Source organism: Macrotis lagotis, chromosome X (genome assembly GCF_037893015.1).
Source record: "Macrotis lagotis isolate mMagLag1 chromosome X, bilby.v1.9.chrom.fasta, whole genome shotgun sequence".
NCBI lineage: Eukaryota > Metazoa > Chordata > Mammalia > Peramelemorphia > Peramelidae > Macrotis > Macrotis lagotis.
The window spans coordinates 448,536,774-448,553,103 of record NC_133666.1 but is presented as its reverse complement, the minus strand read 5'-3'; the positions used below and the strand labels follow the sequence as shown (position 1 = coordinate 448,553,103).

The 16,330-nt window shown below is 34.3% G+C and overlaps 1 protein-coding gene across 2 annotated transcripts in view; it reads right to left on the bottom strand.

Annotated features, from left to right (window-relative positions):
* CHST9 (carbohydrate sulfotransferase 9) overlaps positions 1-16,330 on the bottom strand; it is a 388,835-nt gene that overhangs the window by 15,211 nt on the left and 357,294 nt on the right. For both annotated transcript variants that reach the window (XM_074207181.1, XM_074207182.1), the window contains one exon: positions 12,106-12,143. In XM_074207181.1, the coding sequence (XP_074063282.1) occupies positions 12,106-12,143 (38 nt within the window). The remainder of the gene's footprint in view (positions 1-12,105; positions 12,144-16,330) is intronic.

The following is a 16,330-nucleotide window of genomic DNA, read 5'->3' as shown; positions in this document are numbered from 1 at the left end:
TTATATGTAACCTGAGACACTTATTGTCTGTGTGACCCCCTGAAAATCATTCAACCTTTTTGTCTGCCTCAGTTACCTCATCTGTAAAATGGGGACAGTAAGAATACCTACTTTCCAGAATATTTGTAAAGAGTTTTATCTGCCTTAAAGACCTATATAAATGCTATTTGTTTTTATTCTTGTTATTCCATATTTCTCTCTCCCTCTCCATCTTTTCTCTCATAAACAAATACATATAACCTTACTCAAGGTAATCTTTTGTTTAAGAAATAAGAAATTTCTGAAACTAGGGAGTCAAGGTAGAAAGACCAAGTGTTAATTAACTTTGTTTCTGATTGATGTGTAATTGGGTGAGTTAAGATATTTTCATTTGTGAGGGTGAAAATTTTCCAGATCAATGAAGGTTAGTGAAGAAACAAATAGAACAGTACATGAAATATTACAACACTTCACTGCTCATTTTAAAGTGGAAGTTTCAAGAGAAAGGGAGAGAGGAAATCTTCTACTACAGAAAGGTTGTGTGCTCCACCTGTGAGAAATAAGTGACACTCATTGTCACTGATGCCTAGATCTGGAAAGTCAGATCTATGATACTGAAATTTATGCAGAATTTGTGACAAATGCAAACCTTGTAAGACACACTTAATGAACTTTTCTAATGTCTGATTAATAAGGTTTTAAAGCTCTGTAAATACTTTGCAAATACTAAACATAGCAATGTGACTTTAGTAATTAAGAAGGAAACCAAGAGCTCCGTTTTCAAGAGTCATTTCCAGGCCAGTACTTCCCTGGTCCTATGTGATATTTTAGTGCCTTAAAAGGGAATACTTTGCAACACACACTTAAAAAAAAAAAATAAAAAGAGAAGCATTTTGATTCTATTAGGCCAAAATTACTTATTTCTAAAAATATCAAATCAGAGCAGCATGGATTTAAAATTGGGGAACGAGTCTTAATGATCATCAGGTATAATCCATTTTAAAATAGAGGAAACTGGGGTCCAGAAATAATATTAGTATCAAAGGACAACTTTAGAATGTCTTCAAATATAATTTTAAAATAAAATTTTACACATTTAAAATGTATACAATGAAAATATTTAATATTCATTGATAGAATAGTATTTTAATTTTTAAAAAATTAACAAACATTTATTTTTTTATCTTTTTCACTTTTCTCCCACTAGGCACCTCCCCCAAAATGAAAAGCAAAAACCTGGTAACAAATATGCATAGTCAGGCAAAGCAAATTCCCCATATTGAAATATTGAATATCTTAAGCAATTTAATCAAAGTTGTAGTTGTCAGTGACTATCTTGGCTATGCTTACAGATTCTGAATTAGTTTAGGATGATGGCGTACCTTTCATTTAAAGACAATTTCTAAGTTAAATGCATTATTTCCAAATAAAGTATTATACTATGCTGTTATCCCCTGTATTGAAAAAACTTTAAAATAAAGCACAAAATCCTCTAAACTACAGTTAGCATAAAACTTTTATATTTACAGAATTACTTAATGATTTCCAACAACTAAAAAACAGACCATCAGCTGTATCTTTATTGCCAAAATATCACCCTCCCCAAATCACCCCAAAACAAATTCCCAAATCAGTGGGGAGGTCAAAAATGAATTTATTTAAAGCATTCAGTTTTGTCTCTAACCAACTATATTTTCATTATTTTAATTGGTTAAATTGGCCTACTTGCTGCTTCCCATATGAGATATTCCATCCCCGCCTCTGTATACATTTGTCCTGGCTATCTGTCATGCCTTTCTGGCATGTTCTTCCTTTTTATCTCTTTCTCTTGGCAGCACCCCTCAAATCTCAGCTTAAGTGTTATTTCTTCCTCTCTGAGACCTTTTCTTGTTACCCCCAATTGCCAGTGTTCCCCACAAAATTACTTAACTATTACTCCATTTTTACTTATCTATTCCCCCCCTGAAAGAATATAAGCTCCTTGAGGGCAGAGTCTGTTTTTATTTTTATTTTTCTTGTGTCCCTAAGAGCTAGAGAAGTGTCTTGTATTGTGAGAGACTCTTAGTTCTAAAGGATCATGGTTAGATGAATGGAAAGAAACTTAAAGTTGATCTAGCTTCATCTACTCATTTGATACCATTTCACGCAACTGGGGTCTAGAAAACTTAAGTATTTGACAGTCACATAACAGGTAGGTGAAAGAACTGGGATTCAAACTCATGTCTTTTGACTTCAAATTTAGGACTCTTTTCCATGCACCAACGAATCACTGCTTACTAAATTAAAAAGAATTAAATTTGGAGAACATTTTTTCAGTGCTTTAAGTTCATTCCTATTAAAGACACATGCCAAGAATTGATCTAACTTCTGTAAAGTAATTTGGAATTACACTAAGAAAATGACTAAATTGTCCATATTTGTTAACTACTAGAAATCCCAATGCTAACCAAAGAAAGAAAAAAGTGCAATGATAAAAAGATTTACAACAACATTTTTATAGTAGCCAGTCTTTTTGGGAACAGCTAACAAATTGTGCTCCATAAATTTAGTGGAATATTATTTTACTATAAAATGTTAGATATGAAGACTATGGGGAAGTGTAGTAGGACTTGCAAGAACTGACACAAAGGGAAGAAGGCAGAATCAGGAAAGTAGTCTATACAATAAATACAATAATGTAGATGGAAAAACAAAACAAAATTTGAAACTGAATTCTGAGCAATTATAATTATCCAGTTCTAACCTGAAGGAGAGATGGGAGTGAACCCCCCCCCATCCTTTGCAATAAGCTGCAGATATTTTATTAGTTTTGTTGAATAATTTTTCCTTTTTCTTCTTTTTTATAGTGGGATATATGAGTGGGAAGAGGATGTTGATAAAAAGGTATCAATAAAATAAACTAAATTTAAAAAGATAATTTTCATGAAGTTATAATGTTAACAGGAAAAAGAATGGGGTTATGGATTTATTCTGAGATAATATTTTGGGATCCTATTCTGATAGCCATGTGGCTCACTGATAGCTAATTTTTGTCTTGGCCTAGTAAACAATATCGTTAAGAAGTTATTTTTAAAAAATCACTAATTTCCCCAGTGAATCACATAGCCAAGAATTCAATATATTCTCTAGAGAACTCAAGTAGTTGTTTGTTCTCTGAGCTCAGGTGTGGTAAAAGGAGCCATGGACTACCCAAACCTGCTAACTATTGGCATGTTGGTGGAAGTATTCACTTTAGCTTTCAATTTCTACATCCTTTGTGAATGAGCATTTAATACTCCACCTAATGAAAGAACATTGGATTTTCAATTTCAGTATAATAATACTATGTAAAGAGGCAGCTCAAATTGATTTCAGGATAAAACTTCTGTATGACAATGTTCTATAGTATATTTTTCTCTGGTAGGGATTTCTGTGTTGTTTATCCTATTTATAATAAAAAGAAAATACTTATCAAGAATTAAACTCAGAAACAAACAAAAAGCTATTTAAAGAAATTGCAGTTTCAGTTCTTGTCTCAATTTCAAAATGGAAATAAATTAAATAGATGATGCCTATTGTATTAGCTCATGTTTAACTCTGTTCCAACAAAAAATACAAACTATAAGTTCAAAAGAAAAAAAAATATGTGCTCTTCTTCTAAAAAACTCATGAGTGAAATACATTTCCTAAGTGGTTCCACTGTGTAATGGAAGAAACAAACAGTAAAATTTTCAATTAGGAAAATACTGATTTTTCTGATCTCAGCTCTAATCTAATGATTTGTTGATCCTTTATAAATCACTTGACCTTGAGAGATTTTAGTTTTCTCATTGGAAAAAAGGAATGTAATGGATGAATTGATCTATCAGGTTATATACAGGTCTAGTGTTTTATCCTGCCTCAGTTTACTACCTGTGCAATCTTGTCATCTTATTACTCTAGTTGTTAAAGTGCTGGAAGTCAGGGAGACAGCATCATGAATTCAGATCTAGTCTAGCTGTATGACCCCGGGCAAGTTATTTAACCCTATTTGTCTCAGTTTTCTCATCTATAAAATAAGGTGGAGAAGGAAATGTCAAATTACTCCAGGATCTTTGTCAGAAAAATCTCAAAAGGGTTACAAAGAATTAGACACAACTGAAATGACTAAACAGCAATACAACAAATCAAAATATAAACGTCTATATTTGACAGTTAAAACTTCATAAGATGACCCCTTTTAACAGTTCCAGAATTCTTACATATAATTTTTCTCAACATACTCTCCCTTACCCAGGCATACTGGTCTATTTGCTTTGTTTCACAATACACTTCATTTTAATAGTATTGCACTGATTGTTCCAGTTGTTAACATGTATTTCTTTCTCATCTCCATCTTTGGCTTGGTTCCTGACATCGAATTTTGGAAAGATGGTGGCGGCATTAGATCAGAAATTTTCAGTAGATCTCCAAATTTCTTCCACAAGCAGATAAAACATGGCCATGAAATGAACACAGAGCAGCAAAAATAAAAGGGAAAGCATCTGTTCTCCTAAGACAATTTGAAAGGGTCTCAGCAAAGACATGACCTCTAGAGACTTTTTGACCAGAGTAGAAGGTAGACACTTTCAGGTTGACTCCACTGAATCATTAAATGGCAGTACCTGAGGGGCAGCTCCATCAGAAAGCAGATGAAGCCTCGAGAAATTTCATCTCACTAACTTTTACTGAGGAGTCCTTGATTCTGAGCCCCTAGACAGAATTAATAAAATAATATTAAGGAGGACCCGAGACCTGGGGCAACATTGCCTCAAATTCAGGATTAAAATTTGATTGTAATAATAAATTGCTAAAAAGAAAATAAAACAAACAATGAATAAAGAAAAGGGAAAAGAAACTAGCATAGATAGCTACTATGGCATAAAAGATGATCTGGGATCATATTTAGAGGAAGTTAGTGAGGTTAAAAAAATCCACTCCTACAAGCCCAAAAAGAGTTCTTGGAAGAAGTTAAAAAGGAATTCAAAAATCAAATAAGAGAGATTGAGGGAAAAAATTAGGAAAAAAATAAAAGTAATCCAAGAAAATTATGAAAAGAAAGCTGGAAAAAGGTAAAAAATCTTAATGAAAAAAATAACTTGGGCAGCTAGGTGGCGCAGTGGATAGAGCACCGACCCTGGAGTCAGGAGTACCTGAGTTCATATCAGGCCTCAGACACTTAATAATTTCCTAGCTGTGTGGCCATGGGCAAGCCAATTAACCCCATTACCTTGCAAAAAAAAAATAGCTCCTTGAAAACTAGAATTGGGTAAGAGGAACCGAAGACAACAAGAAAAATAGAAGAATATCTGAAAAATCTCATTAGAAAAACAACTGATCTGGAGAAGAGATTGAGGAAGACTAGTTTAAGAACTGTTGGACTTGGGGGCAAAGTTAGGTGGTGCAGTGGATAGAACACTGGCCCTGGAGTCAAGAGGACATAAGTTCAAATGTGACCTCAGTCACTTAATAATTTCCTAGCTGTGTGACCTTGGGCAAGTTGTTTAACCCCATTGCCTTGCAAAAACAAAGCAAAACAAAAAAAGAATTGTTGGACTACCTGAAAGTTATGACTTTTTTTCAAAAAGGAAACTAGTTCTGAATTACAAGAAATTCTTAAGGAAAATTGCCCTAAAGTTCTAGAACAAGAGGATGAAGTTGAAATAGAAAAAAAAAAAACTCTACCATTTACCACCTGAAAGAGATCCCAGAAGGAAAATTTACAGAAATGTCATAGCCAAGTTCAAAACTCCCAGAGAAGATATTGCAAACAACAACAACAACCCCCCAATTTTAATAGTGTAGAAAAAGTCAAGATTTCACAAGACCTAGTAGCTCCTACACTAAAAGTCTATAGGTCTTAAGAAAATTATATTTCAAAGAGCAAAAGAGTTGGGATTGTGACCTTACTCAATTAAGCTGAAATTAAACCTGAAATTAATAAAATGGATATTTGATGAACTGAAAGACTTTCAGGTATTTGTGACAAAAAGACCAGGACTTAATGAAAAAATCAAAGAAAAATAAAGAAAACATTAAAGGCTAAGTATAATGGACTCATTGATGTCAAATTGCTTACTTTTTTGCATGAAAATGTTATCAGTATTCTTAAAACTTCCATCATTAGTGTGGTAGTTTAAAAGAAAGGTTGGGACAAAGTTGTATATGATAGGGTGATTCTAAAAAGAAAACTTGGGTAGGAAAAGGAGAGATTATTTCCATACAAATGAAGTGTAAAAGAATAGCTGATATAGAGGAAGCAGATGGGGGCAGAGCGTTGTTAAAATTGGAACCTCACTCTCATTTTCTTAATTTTCATCTTAAGCTCTACCTTTTTCATGAAGACTTTTCTGATTTCCCCTAGCTATTGGAGCCTTCCCAACTAAAATTTTGAATTCATTTATACTCATATATAGGTACTTGTTATTACTCCCATTAGAATGTATGCTTCTGGGGACAGAGATTATTTCATTTCTATCTTTGTAGCACTCAGCTCGGGGTCAGTCACACATTAGGTGCTTAATAAATGCTGATTGAAATATTTTTCTTGTGTTCATCAATGAAGATTTAGGTTCTGCCTTTATAGGCTAAACTGTATGACTTTAATGTACAGAAATCTGTATTTCAACTCTTCAACTGAAACTAATATCCAACGGTGGTAATGCAGTATCTATGAACAGCTGCCCAACCTCCCAAAATATTTTGATGTTTTGCTAATAGCTGTAAATAGAATCCTAAAGGAAAAAGTCATATAAAGATTTATATGTTTTTTCTTAGGCTACATAGCAGGAAGTATGAGAAAAAGATTCCAATGCTCCAGTAGTAACAGGGAGGAATATCATGGTATTTGAGAAAAGACCATTGACCTAGGAGTCAGGAGATTTGGATTCCAGTCCTGAGTCTGTCACTAACTAGCTGTGTGACCTTTGACAAACTATTTCAACTTTGGTTCTCCTTCACTTTGTGGTCTTAGAAATAAAATGAAGGGCGTGGATTAGATGACCTTAAGGGCCCCCATTCAGCTTTAGCATTCTATGAAATACTGAAATAGTTTACTGAGATATAAATAACAGTAATTTAAAATATTGAAATGTCTATTCAAAGACTAGAATTGCCATTTGAACTGAGAGAATATTACATTAGCTAAAAGAGTAAAAGATTTTTATTTTTAAAGATCAATAAATTAAAAGGTATTTGATTTTTTCTTTTATTTATTAGGCAAAATAAGATCATAGTTATGGATAAAAATTCTCTTGTCTTTTTATTTGGAGGAAGTGTTGACAAGACATAAGAAACCATGTTAAAATATACCCTTTACTGGCATGGAAGATACTATGTCACCCCATAAATGTTGCCTTGAAAAATATACTCTTGGCAAGGATGAATGACAACTTGTGCTAGATGAGTAGGAAAACATGGAGATTTACGTTTGTGGATAAAGATCAAGTGTATTGTATTATAAACAAATGTCTATAATGTTAACTAGTGATATGGACAAGAGTTCTTCATACTTTTTGCTTGCAGACCCTATCAGCAGATAATTTTTGATTATTGTTCAATATTTTGTACAAATTAAATTTCTATATATATGTATATTGTAATAGATACTACTCTCTTAATAATTAACATTATAAAACACATAAAATATAAATTACAGAAAGAATGAAATAAAGATGAAATGAGATTTGAATCAGTAGAGAGCTTATTGGGTAAGGGAATGACATGATCATACATGGATTTTAGAAAAATCCTTTTGGCAACCAGATGGAGCATGGATTGGAGAGGTGGGGATGACAATTAGGAGCCTATTGTAATAGTCTAAGTGAGAGATAATAAAGGACTGAATTAAGCTGATAAGTCAGTTGGAGAGAAAGAGAGAAAGGGATGAACACATGAGGTGATGTGAAGGCAGAAATGACAAGATCTAACAACTGACTGGATATTTGAGGTATAAGACAGTGAAGTCCTGAGGATGATCCAGGGTGCAAACCTGGATGATTGGAAAGATGATCTCTCCAGAATTAGGGAAGTTTAAAAGAAGACTATTTTAAAATAATAATCCATTCATGCCTATTCCTCTGGTATTACTTATTATTCCCCATAAATAGCTAAAATATAGGTGGGGTGTCAATGCAGAAATTATTGTAAAGGAGTACATGTTGTAATCATGAGGTAATGACAGGAGGGTGTGGAGGGGAGGTGGGTGATAGGGTATAAGCCATGAGGACTTCTGCTTGTGCAACTTCTCTAGGTGTCTGACTTGGGTTAACATATAGCTTCTTTGAGGAGCTGTTGCCTTGTAGAGCTCCAGAAGCCTAGCAATAGGAAGGGGGAAACAGAAGTAGTAATCTTCAATAAACTTCAGTGATTCCCTATTACCTCTAGGGTAAAATATAAACTCTGTGTTTGACATTTAAAACACTTTACATCCTGGTCCTACCTTATTTGTCCAGGTTTACCATGTTTTACTTCCCTTTACAAACTTTATAGACCAGCCAAACTGGCCTCCTTGTTATTCCTCACCTGAGGCTCTTCTGAATGTCTGATAAACCCTCTCTATTCACCTTGGACTATTGCAACACCCTGGTTTCCTAGAAGATTCTACTTAAGCACAGCATATTTTCTGGTGAACCTTTTCTGGTCCCATCCTTCCCAGCTAACAGTGATTTCTTCCAAAAGGTATCTTGTGACTTAAAAAAAGTTTTATATGTACCTCTGTATATACATATTATCTTCCCAGTTAAACTGCCAATAAATAAACAAGAATTTATTAAACATTTTCTTTGTAATCAGGTATTGTGAAACATACAGAAGATATAAAGAAAGCCAAACACATTATCCTTGACAATAATAGATACTACTCTCTTAAAATTGACATTAAAAAACTCAAAACATAAATTATAGAAAGAATGAAATAAAGTTGAAATGAGATTTGAACTAGAGTTTACTGAGCATGGGAATGACATGATAATGCATGGGCTTTAGGAAAATCTTTTTGGCAACTATGTGGAGAATGGATTGGAAAGAGGTGTCAATTAGGAGCCTATTGTAATAGTCTTGATAAAAGATAATAAAGGACTACAAACTAATCAAAAGTGAATCAAAGGGACATGCAAATAATTATTCAAACAAAATTTATACTATACCAACATATATGCAAATACACACAAACACAAACATACATACACAGAACAGATGGAAGATCATCTCAAAGAGAAGGAATTTTATGGGAAGGACCCCACAGAAAGTTAGATTTGAGCTGGGTCTGGAGGGAACTTAGAGGTAGAAGTGAGGAGGGATAGCATTCCAGACATGGAGGGAATTATAATGCAACAAAGGATGGAACCAGGAAATGGAGGGATGTTGTCTGGGAATAGCAAGTAGGTTAGTGAAACTTGGTACCAGATAATGAGATGGGGAGTAAATGTAAGAAAAATGGAAAGGTAGAAGAGGACTAAGTTGAGAAAGGCTTTAAATGTGAAATAGAGAGCATTACTCAACAGGGAAGTAATAGGGAGCCTCTGGAGTTTATGAGGCAAGGGGAAGAGACATCTGCATTTTAGGAAATTCAACTTAGCTGCTGAGTGGAATGCAGATTAGAGTGAGAAAAACATGTGAAAGGGAGAGACTGAATTAGAGTGATGGCTGTGGAAAGGGATATATTCAAGATAATGTGACAGCACAAGATTTGACAACAGATTTGATACACTGGATAAGTGAGAATGAAGGATAGAGGATGACTCTTAAGACTTTAAACATGGATGTTTGGAAGATGGTGATATCCTTGACAGTATGGAAGGGGACAGAGTTTAGGGGATAAAATTAATGAGTTCTGTTTTGGACATGTTGAGTGCAAGATACCTATGGGACCCTCAGTCTGAGATGACCAAAAGTCAATATGTAATGTGGAAGTATAGCTTAGGAGAAGGGGGGGGGCAGGGATAGATAGGTCTGGTGAATAAAGAAGATAATTGAATTTATGGGAGTTTTTATATAGGAAGAGAAGAGTTCCCAGGACCGAGCAATAGGTTCTAGGGTATGAACTACCTTCAGTTTTTTCCTTCATTTAATGTATTTTCTCTTTAAGATTAGCAGGTTGGTGCTGAAAGGATAAAAAAAATGTGTAAAGAAAAATAACCAAAGTCATAAATGATATAAAGTATTTACTTTTTCTAAGGTGAATTGTTTTTGTTCTGAAAGAACTGGGAAAGAAACTTTGGTTTAATAATAACTGTTAAAGTATATTTGTAAAGAAACCCAGTTTTCAAATAAGCTGTGAATAGTTTGATAACAAATAGGGCAGAGAATAAACTCTGTAATAAATATAAAGGTTTAAATTACATTGCATAGGACATAGGTGATACTTCTTTTGTATGTGAACAATTTTATGTTTTAAAGGGGTACAAAGTTTATTTATTAATAACTGCTAAAAATTCAAGTAAAAAGAAAAAGTTGTAAGAAGCAAAGACTGTTAGAGTGGACCTATTTGAAGACTCTGGGCAGTTGGGTGGCCCAGTGGTTAGAATACCAATCCTAGAGTCAGGAAGACTCATCTTCCAGAGTTCAAATCTGACTGCAGACATTTATTAGGTGTGTCACTCTGGGTCAGTCACTTAGCCTTGTTTGCCTGTTTCTTCATTTGTTAAATGATCTGGAGAAGGAAATGGTAAACCACTCTAGAATCTCTGCCAAGAAAATAGGGTCATGAAGAGTCAGACACAACTGAAAAGTAACTAAACAACAACAGAAATTTGAAAACTAAAATGTTTGGAATTGCATTGAACTTAAGGCTTACAAGGGTAAAAATACTCATAGAATTTTAAAAAAAATCATTGCAACTGGAGACTACTGGGTCATTAAATAAGGATTTCTGATAGCATGGAGAGATTATTTTAAGCTTTTAACCTCCTAAATAAAAGGTGAGTGAGTGCCAGAAGGCTCTAATTTAAGTCACTGAAGACACTGAAGAAAGTAACTAATGAAAATTGAAGACTGAAGAAACAGTATGAGGATAAAAAGATTAGCTTTATAGGAGCTGTATGGAGAAAAAGGACTAACCAAAACAGTCAGCTGACAGAAATCTTCAGCTATAAGATTCCCAATTAATTGGAGACTCAACCACTCAAACCTAGGAGAGCAAGTCTTAGGTTTATGTGGATAAACTAATGTATTTACTATAAATGTATTTGCTTTAACCTTAGTATTTGTGTTGTTGATTTTTTAGCCTTATTGCTAAGTAAGAAGATTATGTTTAAGTTCCAAAAGTGCTATCATTATTCAGTTAGTTTTGTGTAAATGGAAGTGTGCTGGTTGGGGCTGAAGGTATTAAGTGGTGACGAGGAGTAATGTATCCCCTCCAAATAGGGTTAATTTAGTAGCCTGAAAGAGTCTGAGTATAACTTATGTGTTGGAATCCTTCTGTAGGAATCTGCACCTGTCAATGTGAGGGTAAGTTGGGATGAGCAAGTTAGATGCCAATGCAGGTTGGATGAAATACCATACTCTAGGCAGAGATATCCCATATGTATACCACATTTGTGACTCAGTGGTTAGCATGGAGCCTAGAACATAGCAGATTTATGATAAATACTTGTTGATTGGTTGGTTGAGGAATTTTCTACATGGTTACCTATAGCATTGATATCATAAGACCAGATTTAAAAAAATAAATCTCTGAAAGTTTGTGCTAGTCAAGTGGGGAATACTATATATATTTAAAGACTTTGAGAGAGGAGCAGTAATGCAAAGTAAAATCTTAGTTCTTACTTCTGAGAGCTGAATCTTGGGAAGATTATACGAGACAGTTGTACTTGTTTGGGGAAAATGAGATAAAAGTATCCACTTGCAGTTTTGGTTCTATCAGTAAAGGATAATGATGTGATTGGGGGAATGTTTGGATTCCAGAATTCCATTTCATTGGCATATCAGTTTCTCTTCTCCATTTCTTATTTCTTTGGTCAATAGTAAGAGAGAGTGCAAAGAAGATAGGAATAGTTGGCATGACCACCAAATCTGATTTCTCCTCATTACCCAAAAGCTCCAAATCCAAATGTTGTTCAGTTACAAATGTCAGGTTTTTCAAAATCAAAGCAAAAGCTCAATATTAGAGTAAGAGTGCAAAATATATACCTGTTTAATGATCTGCTGCTGGAGTTTCTCTCTGGATACTGAAAAGAAAAACAAGAAAATGAGAATTAATACCTTGTTAAAATGGGCAAGCCAGTCAAGCTACACTTGCACCTCACAGTATTCATAGTCGGCCTCAGAGAAAGGCAACATAGGATAGTGGATAGAGATCAGCTCAAGACCTATCCAGGTCAAGAAGACCTGGGTTTAAGGTCTACTTCTGATAGATACTGGCTAAATGGTGCTGGGCAAATAATCTAAATTCTGAGAAAATCAAATGGAAATTGAACAAAGGTAATAATAAGGAAATGAACCAAACCTGGGGGAATGACAAAGGGAAATCTCAAAAGGACTTAGAAATCTGAATGACAGTAATAGATAGCTGGGAAATACAAAACAAGAAAAAACATACTAAAATGCTCCAAGGTATAGCAGTGATTTCAGTGGTTTCATGGAATCTTCTTAACTATGAGCTCCATGAAGACAGAAGCTGGATTTTATCTAAATTCAGTCTCTTCTGAAGCTCCTCCCACAGACAGATATATTACAACATGGGTTGAGCTGATTTGTTGAATTAAATCAAGGACTTGAAAAGTAGACCTTGAGATAGAAAATGAGGGAGAAATTATAATCATGGTGGTTTATCTTCTCCTTTAGTTAGAAAGATGTTGGGGAAATGTTCTTGACAATGTCAGAGATGAAAACACTGAGTAAAATACTGAATGACTTTAGCCACTTAATCTCAGTGAATATCCAGGACCAGATGACTTTCAGTGAAATAGTAAAGGACATTAAAGCATAAAGATTCTGGGTTGCCTGCTTAAAAGTTCATTTCATCTTGAAACAACCCTGTTGAAAAGGAATTAGAAAGGATTCAATGTCTTTTTCATCTTTGATAGGAAGAAATCAAGTTCTATTATACAAATATATATATATATATATATATATATATATATATATATATAGGCATGAAGTAGTGCAGTGAATAGAAAGCAGTGCCAGACTTGGAGTCAGGAAGACCTGAGTTCAAATCCTATATCAGACATATACTAGCTGTGTGACCCTGGGGCAAGTCATTTAATCTCTACTTTCCTCAGTTTCCCCATCTTTAAAAGGGATATAATAATAGCACCTACCTCCCAGAGTTGTTGGAATCAAATGGTATAATAATATGTAGAGGGCTCACACCTGGTCATAATAAGCAGTGCATAAATGTTTGCTAATATATTTTACACACACACACACACACACACACACACACACATATTGAGAAATGCATGGTGAAGTGGATCAAATGCTACCACTAAGTTTAGAAAATCTGGGCTCAAATCCCACCACTGACATATAATATACTGACTGAGTGACACCAGAAAAGTCAACATTCTCACTGCTCTAGGCAACGCTCTAAGGGAAGATGCCAATCTGGAATGGTAGAGTTTCTTCACCTAGGAGTTCCATTGGTGTCAAACTCAAATATAAATGGGCTCACTAAATTTAAAAGTACTAGCAGGTTTCATATTGACTTGGAAAACCAAGCATTAACATAATCTATGTTCTACTGAATTTTTATTTTGTTAAATGTTTCTTAATTACATTTTAATCTGGTTCAGGCTGCACATGGGGGTATACTTAGCTTGATTCACACCTCTGCCCCAAAACAATGAAATTCCAGGTTCAGTCCCTATATCTATATTAAAATAAAAAAAAGTTAAAATAGAAACAATGGCATATCCAAATGATTGTAATTATTGAAGTGATCTAAATTGATTTTTTCAAAACTTTAAATTTGTCTCCCTTATTAAAAGCATAATATTAAAGGAAAGTCACAAACCTAATCTCTGTTGTTTTGTACTCACTCATTCCAAACACCAAAAGTTTTGAGTTCCTACTCTATGTTTTACTGTTCTAGAAGGTATGGGGGACTATAGAAACACATCATTTATGGTTCTTGTGCTCATGGTGCTTACATTCACATCAAATTGTTGAAATAAGACTAGCCAACCTAAAGCAATTAGTAATACTAAATCTCACTATATATTTTCAAGTGCTAAGTGACATGATACAGAAGTTCAGAGAAAGGATATGTTGCATGGGATTGGAGTATTCAGGGGATGGGTTTAAGAATCTGAACTAGATGGGCAGGCTTTAGAAAAATAAAGAAATAGGAGATGAAAAGAACTCAGGGCTGAGAAACATTTAAAAAAAGCAAATGGGAGTAGGAATGACCATGGTTCCTTGAGGAGATTGGTCGGACTAGAGTGTAAAACTGGTTTTAGGTAGTGATTGGAAATAAGTTGACTAGAAAATGTGGATGAAAATTATAGTGGAAGGGATATATAGTAGTTTATCTGTTCTGTGTTGGAGTTAGAAGGGCCTGAGTTCAAATTTAGCCTCAGAAACTTACTGTGTGACTCTCTGATTTAACTCTGTTTATCTTAAAAAAATTAGAGGGGGGGCCTTCGATATCAGATAGGAGAATTTAGGGTTGATATAGATTTTAGAGAAAAGGAATGATAAGATGAAAGCTCTTGGTATGGTGGCTTTGTAAAGGCTAACAGGAAGGAAATATTTTGATTACAGAATCTCCAGAGAGCAGGTTTTTGCTACAATTAAAATGAGAAGAGGAGATTATATAAAGAAGTGGTATGAATGAATTGACAGATTCAGTAATATGAAAATAAGAAGTAAAGAAAGGATGATTTAAAATGACACTATGGTTTTTAGTTTTGTGATTTGGGATAACAATATTTCTGGTAAAAGAAATACAGATACCAATAGTAGTGTAGGAAATAAGGATTTGTGTTTTTAATATATTGAGCTTTAGGTAATGCAGATATATTTTAAAGGAAATGTATCCTTCAAGCACTCAGAAACATGAGAATGTTTCTCCTACAGGGTAGGAGAGACACACACACAAATATGAAAATCATTATTCAATTAATTCTGAGCTAATGTAGGGGAACAGAGGGCAATTAGAGGATAGAGCATGAGACCTGGAGGAGGAAAGACCTGAGTTCAAATTCAGCTTTAGACACCTACTAGCTGTGTGACCCTGGGCAAGTCATTTAACCCTGTTTGCCTCATATTCCTTATCTTCAAAATTAATTGGAGGAGAAAATGACAAACCATTCTAGTATATTTACCAAAAAAAAAAATAAAAAAAATCAGAGTCATGAAGAGTTGGACATGAGTAAAAAATGATTGAAGGGCAGCAACAGGAGAGCAGATGCATAGATTTTTCAGAACTCAAAATTCTCCAAGAGTCTTGTATAAATGAGCTTTAGAATACATTACATGGTTTATTGTTGGGAACTGTTGTCTATGGGGGGGGGGAACGTTGTAAATTATCTTCACCTGGTGTCTTTGAACATCAGAGCCTTGTTCTACTAAATGCCACAAGAGTGGGAGTGGATTAGAGACTGGAAAGGTATTTAAGCACTGGTATTTTGGTGAATAAATGGAGCACTTGGAGATCTTGATGGAGTGCTTGTCTCCTTTGTCATCCTTATTTCCTGCCCCTCCAACATTGGCCTGGGAAAGATAAGGGAGTCCAGAAGTGGAACTCTACAGTTTATTTTGTAGTAACTTTACCTAGGAATATTTTATTTTATGAATATAAAGATTTATTCAAATTCATTTGTCTGAGTATATATTGACTTACGGTGTCAGATGGCCACTGGCCAGGTTCTTAGAGAACAATTTAAAGTAGCCAAAAATAGACTCTGTGGCTCGAGGAAGATGAATAAAATCCCCTTAGTGGGTAATTCACAGATAGATAATTTAAAACATTTGAAAAATTCCAGTAACATATTAGTTGCCAAATCAAAAGGAGAATGAAACACAGATTTTGTTAAGAACCACAGGAAATATTGCTACTTAATTTGTTCATTTCTCAGCCTGGTGTAGTTGGAAGTGAGTTCTCAAGGGAGATAGGATACTTGAGTTCTAGATTTGACTCTACTACTCCTGGTTATGTACTGTTAGGTGAGTCACATGTTTATTGGTCTCAATTTCTTCATTTGAAAAACAACAGTTAATATCTAGACTTTTTATGGCACCTGATCATCACAACAACAACCACAGTTTTACATGTTTTTATTTTTTGCTAATTTTAAGGTGAAGAAAATGAGGTAAACAGAGACTAAATGATTTATTCAAGGTCAGATAGCTAATAAATATCTAAGGTTGGATTTGATTCTGGTAAAAGAAATATGGTAAAAAAAAAAGC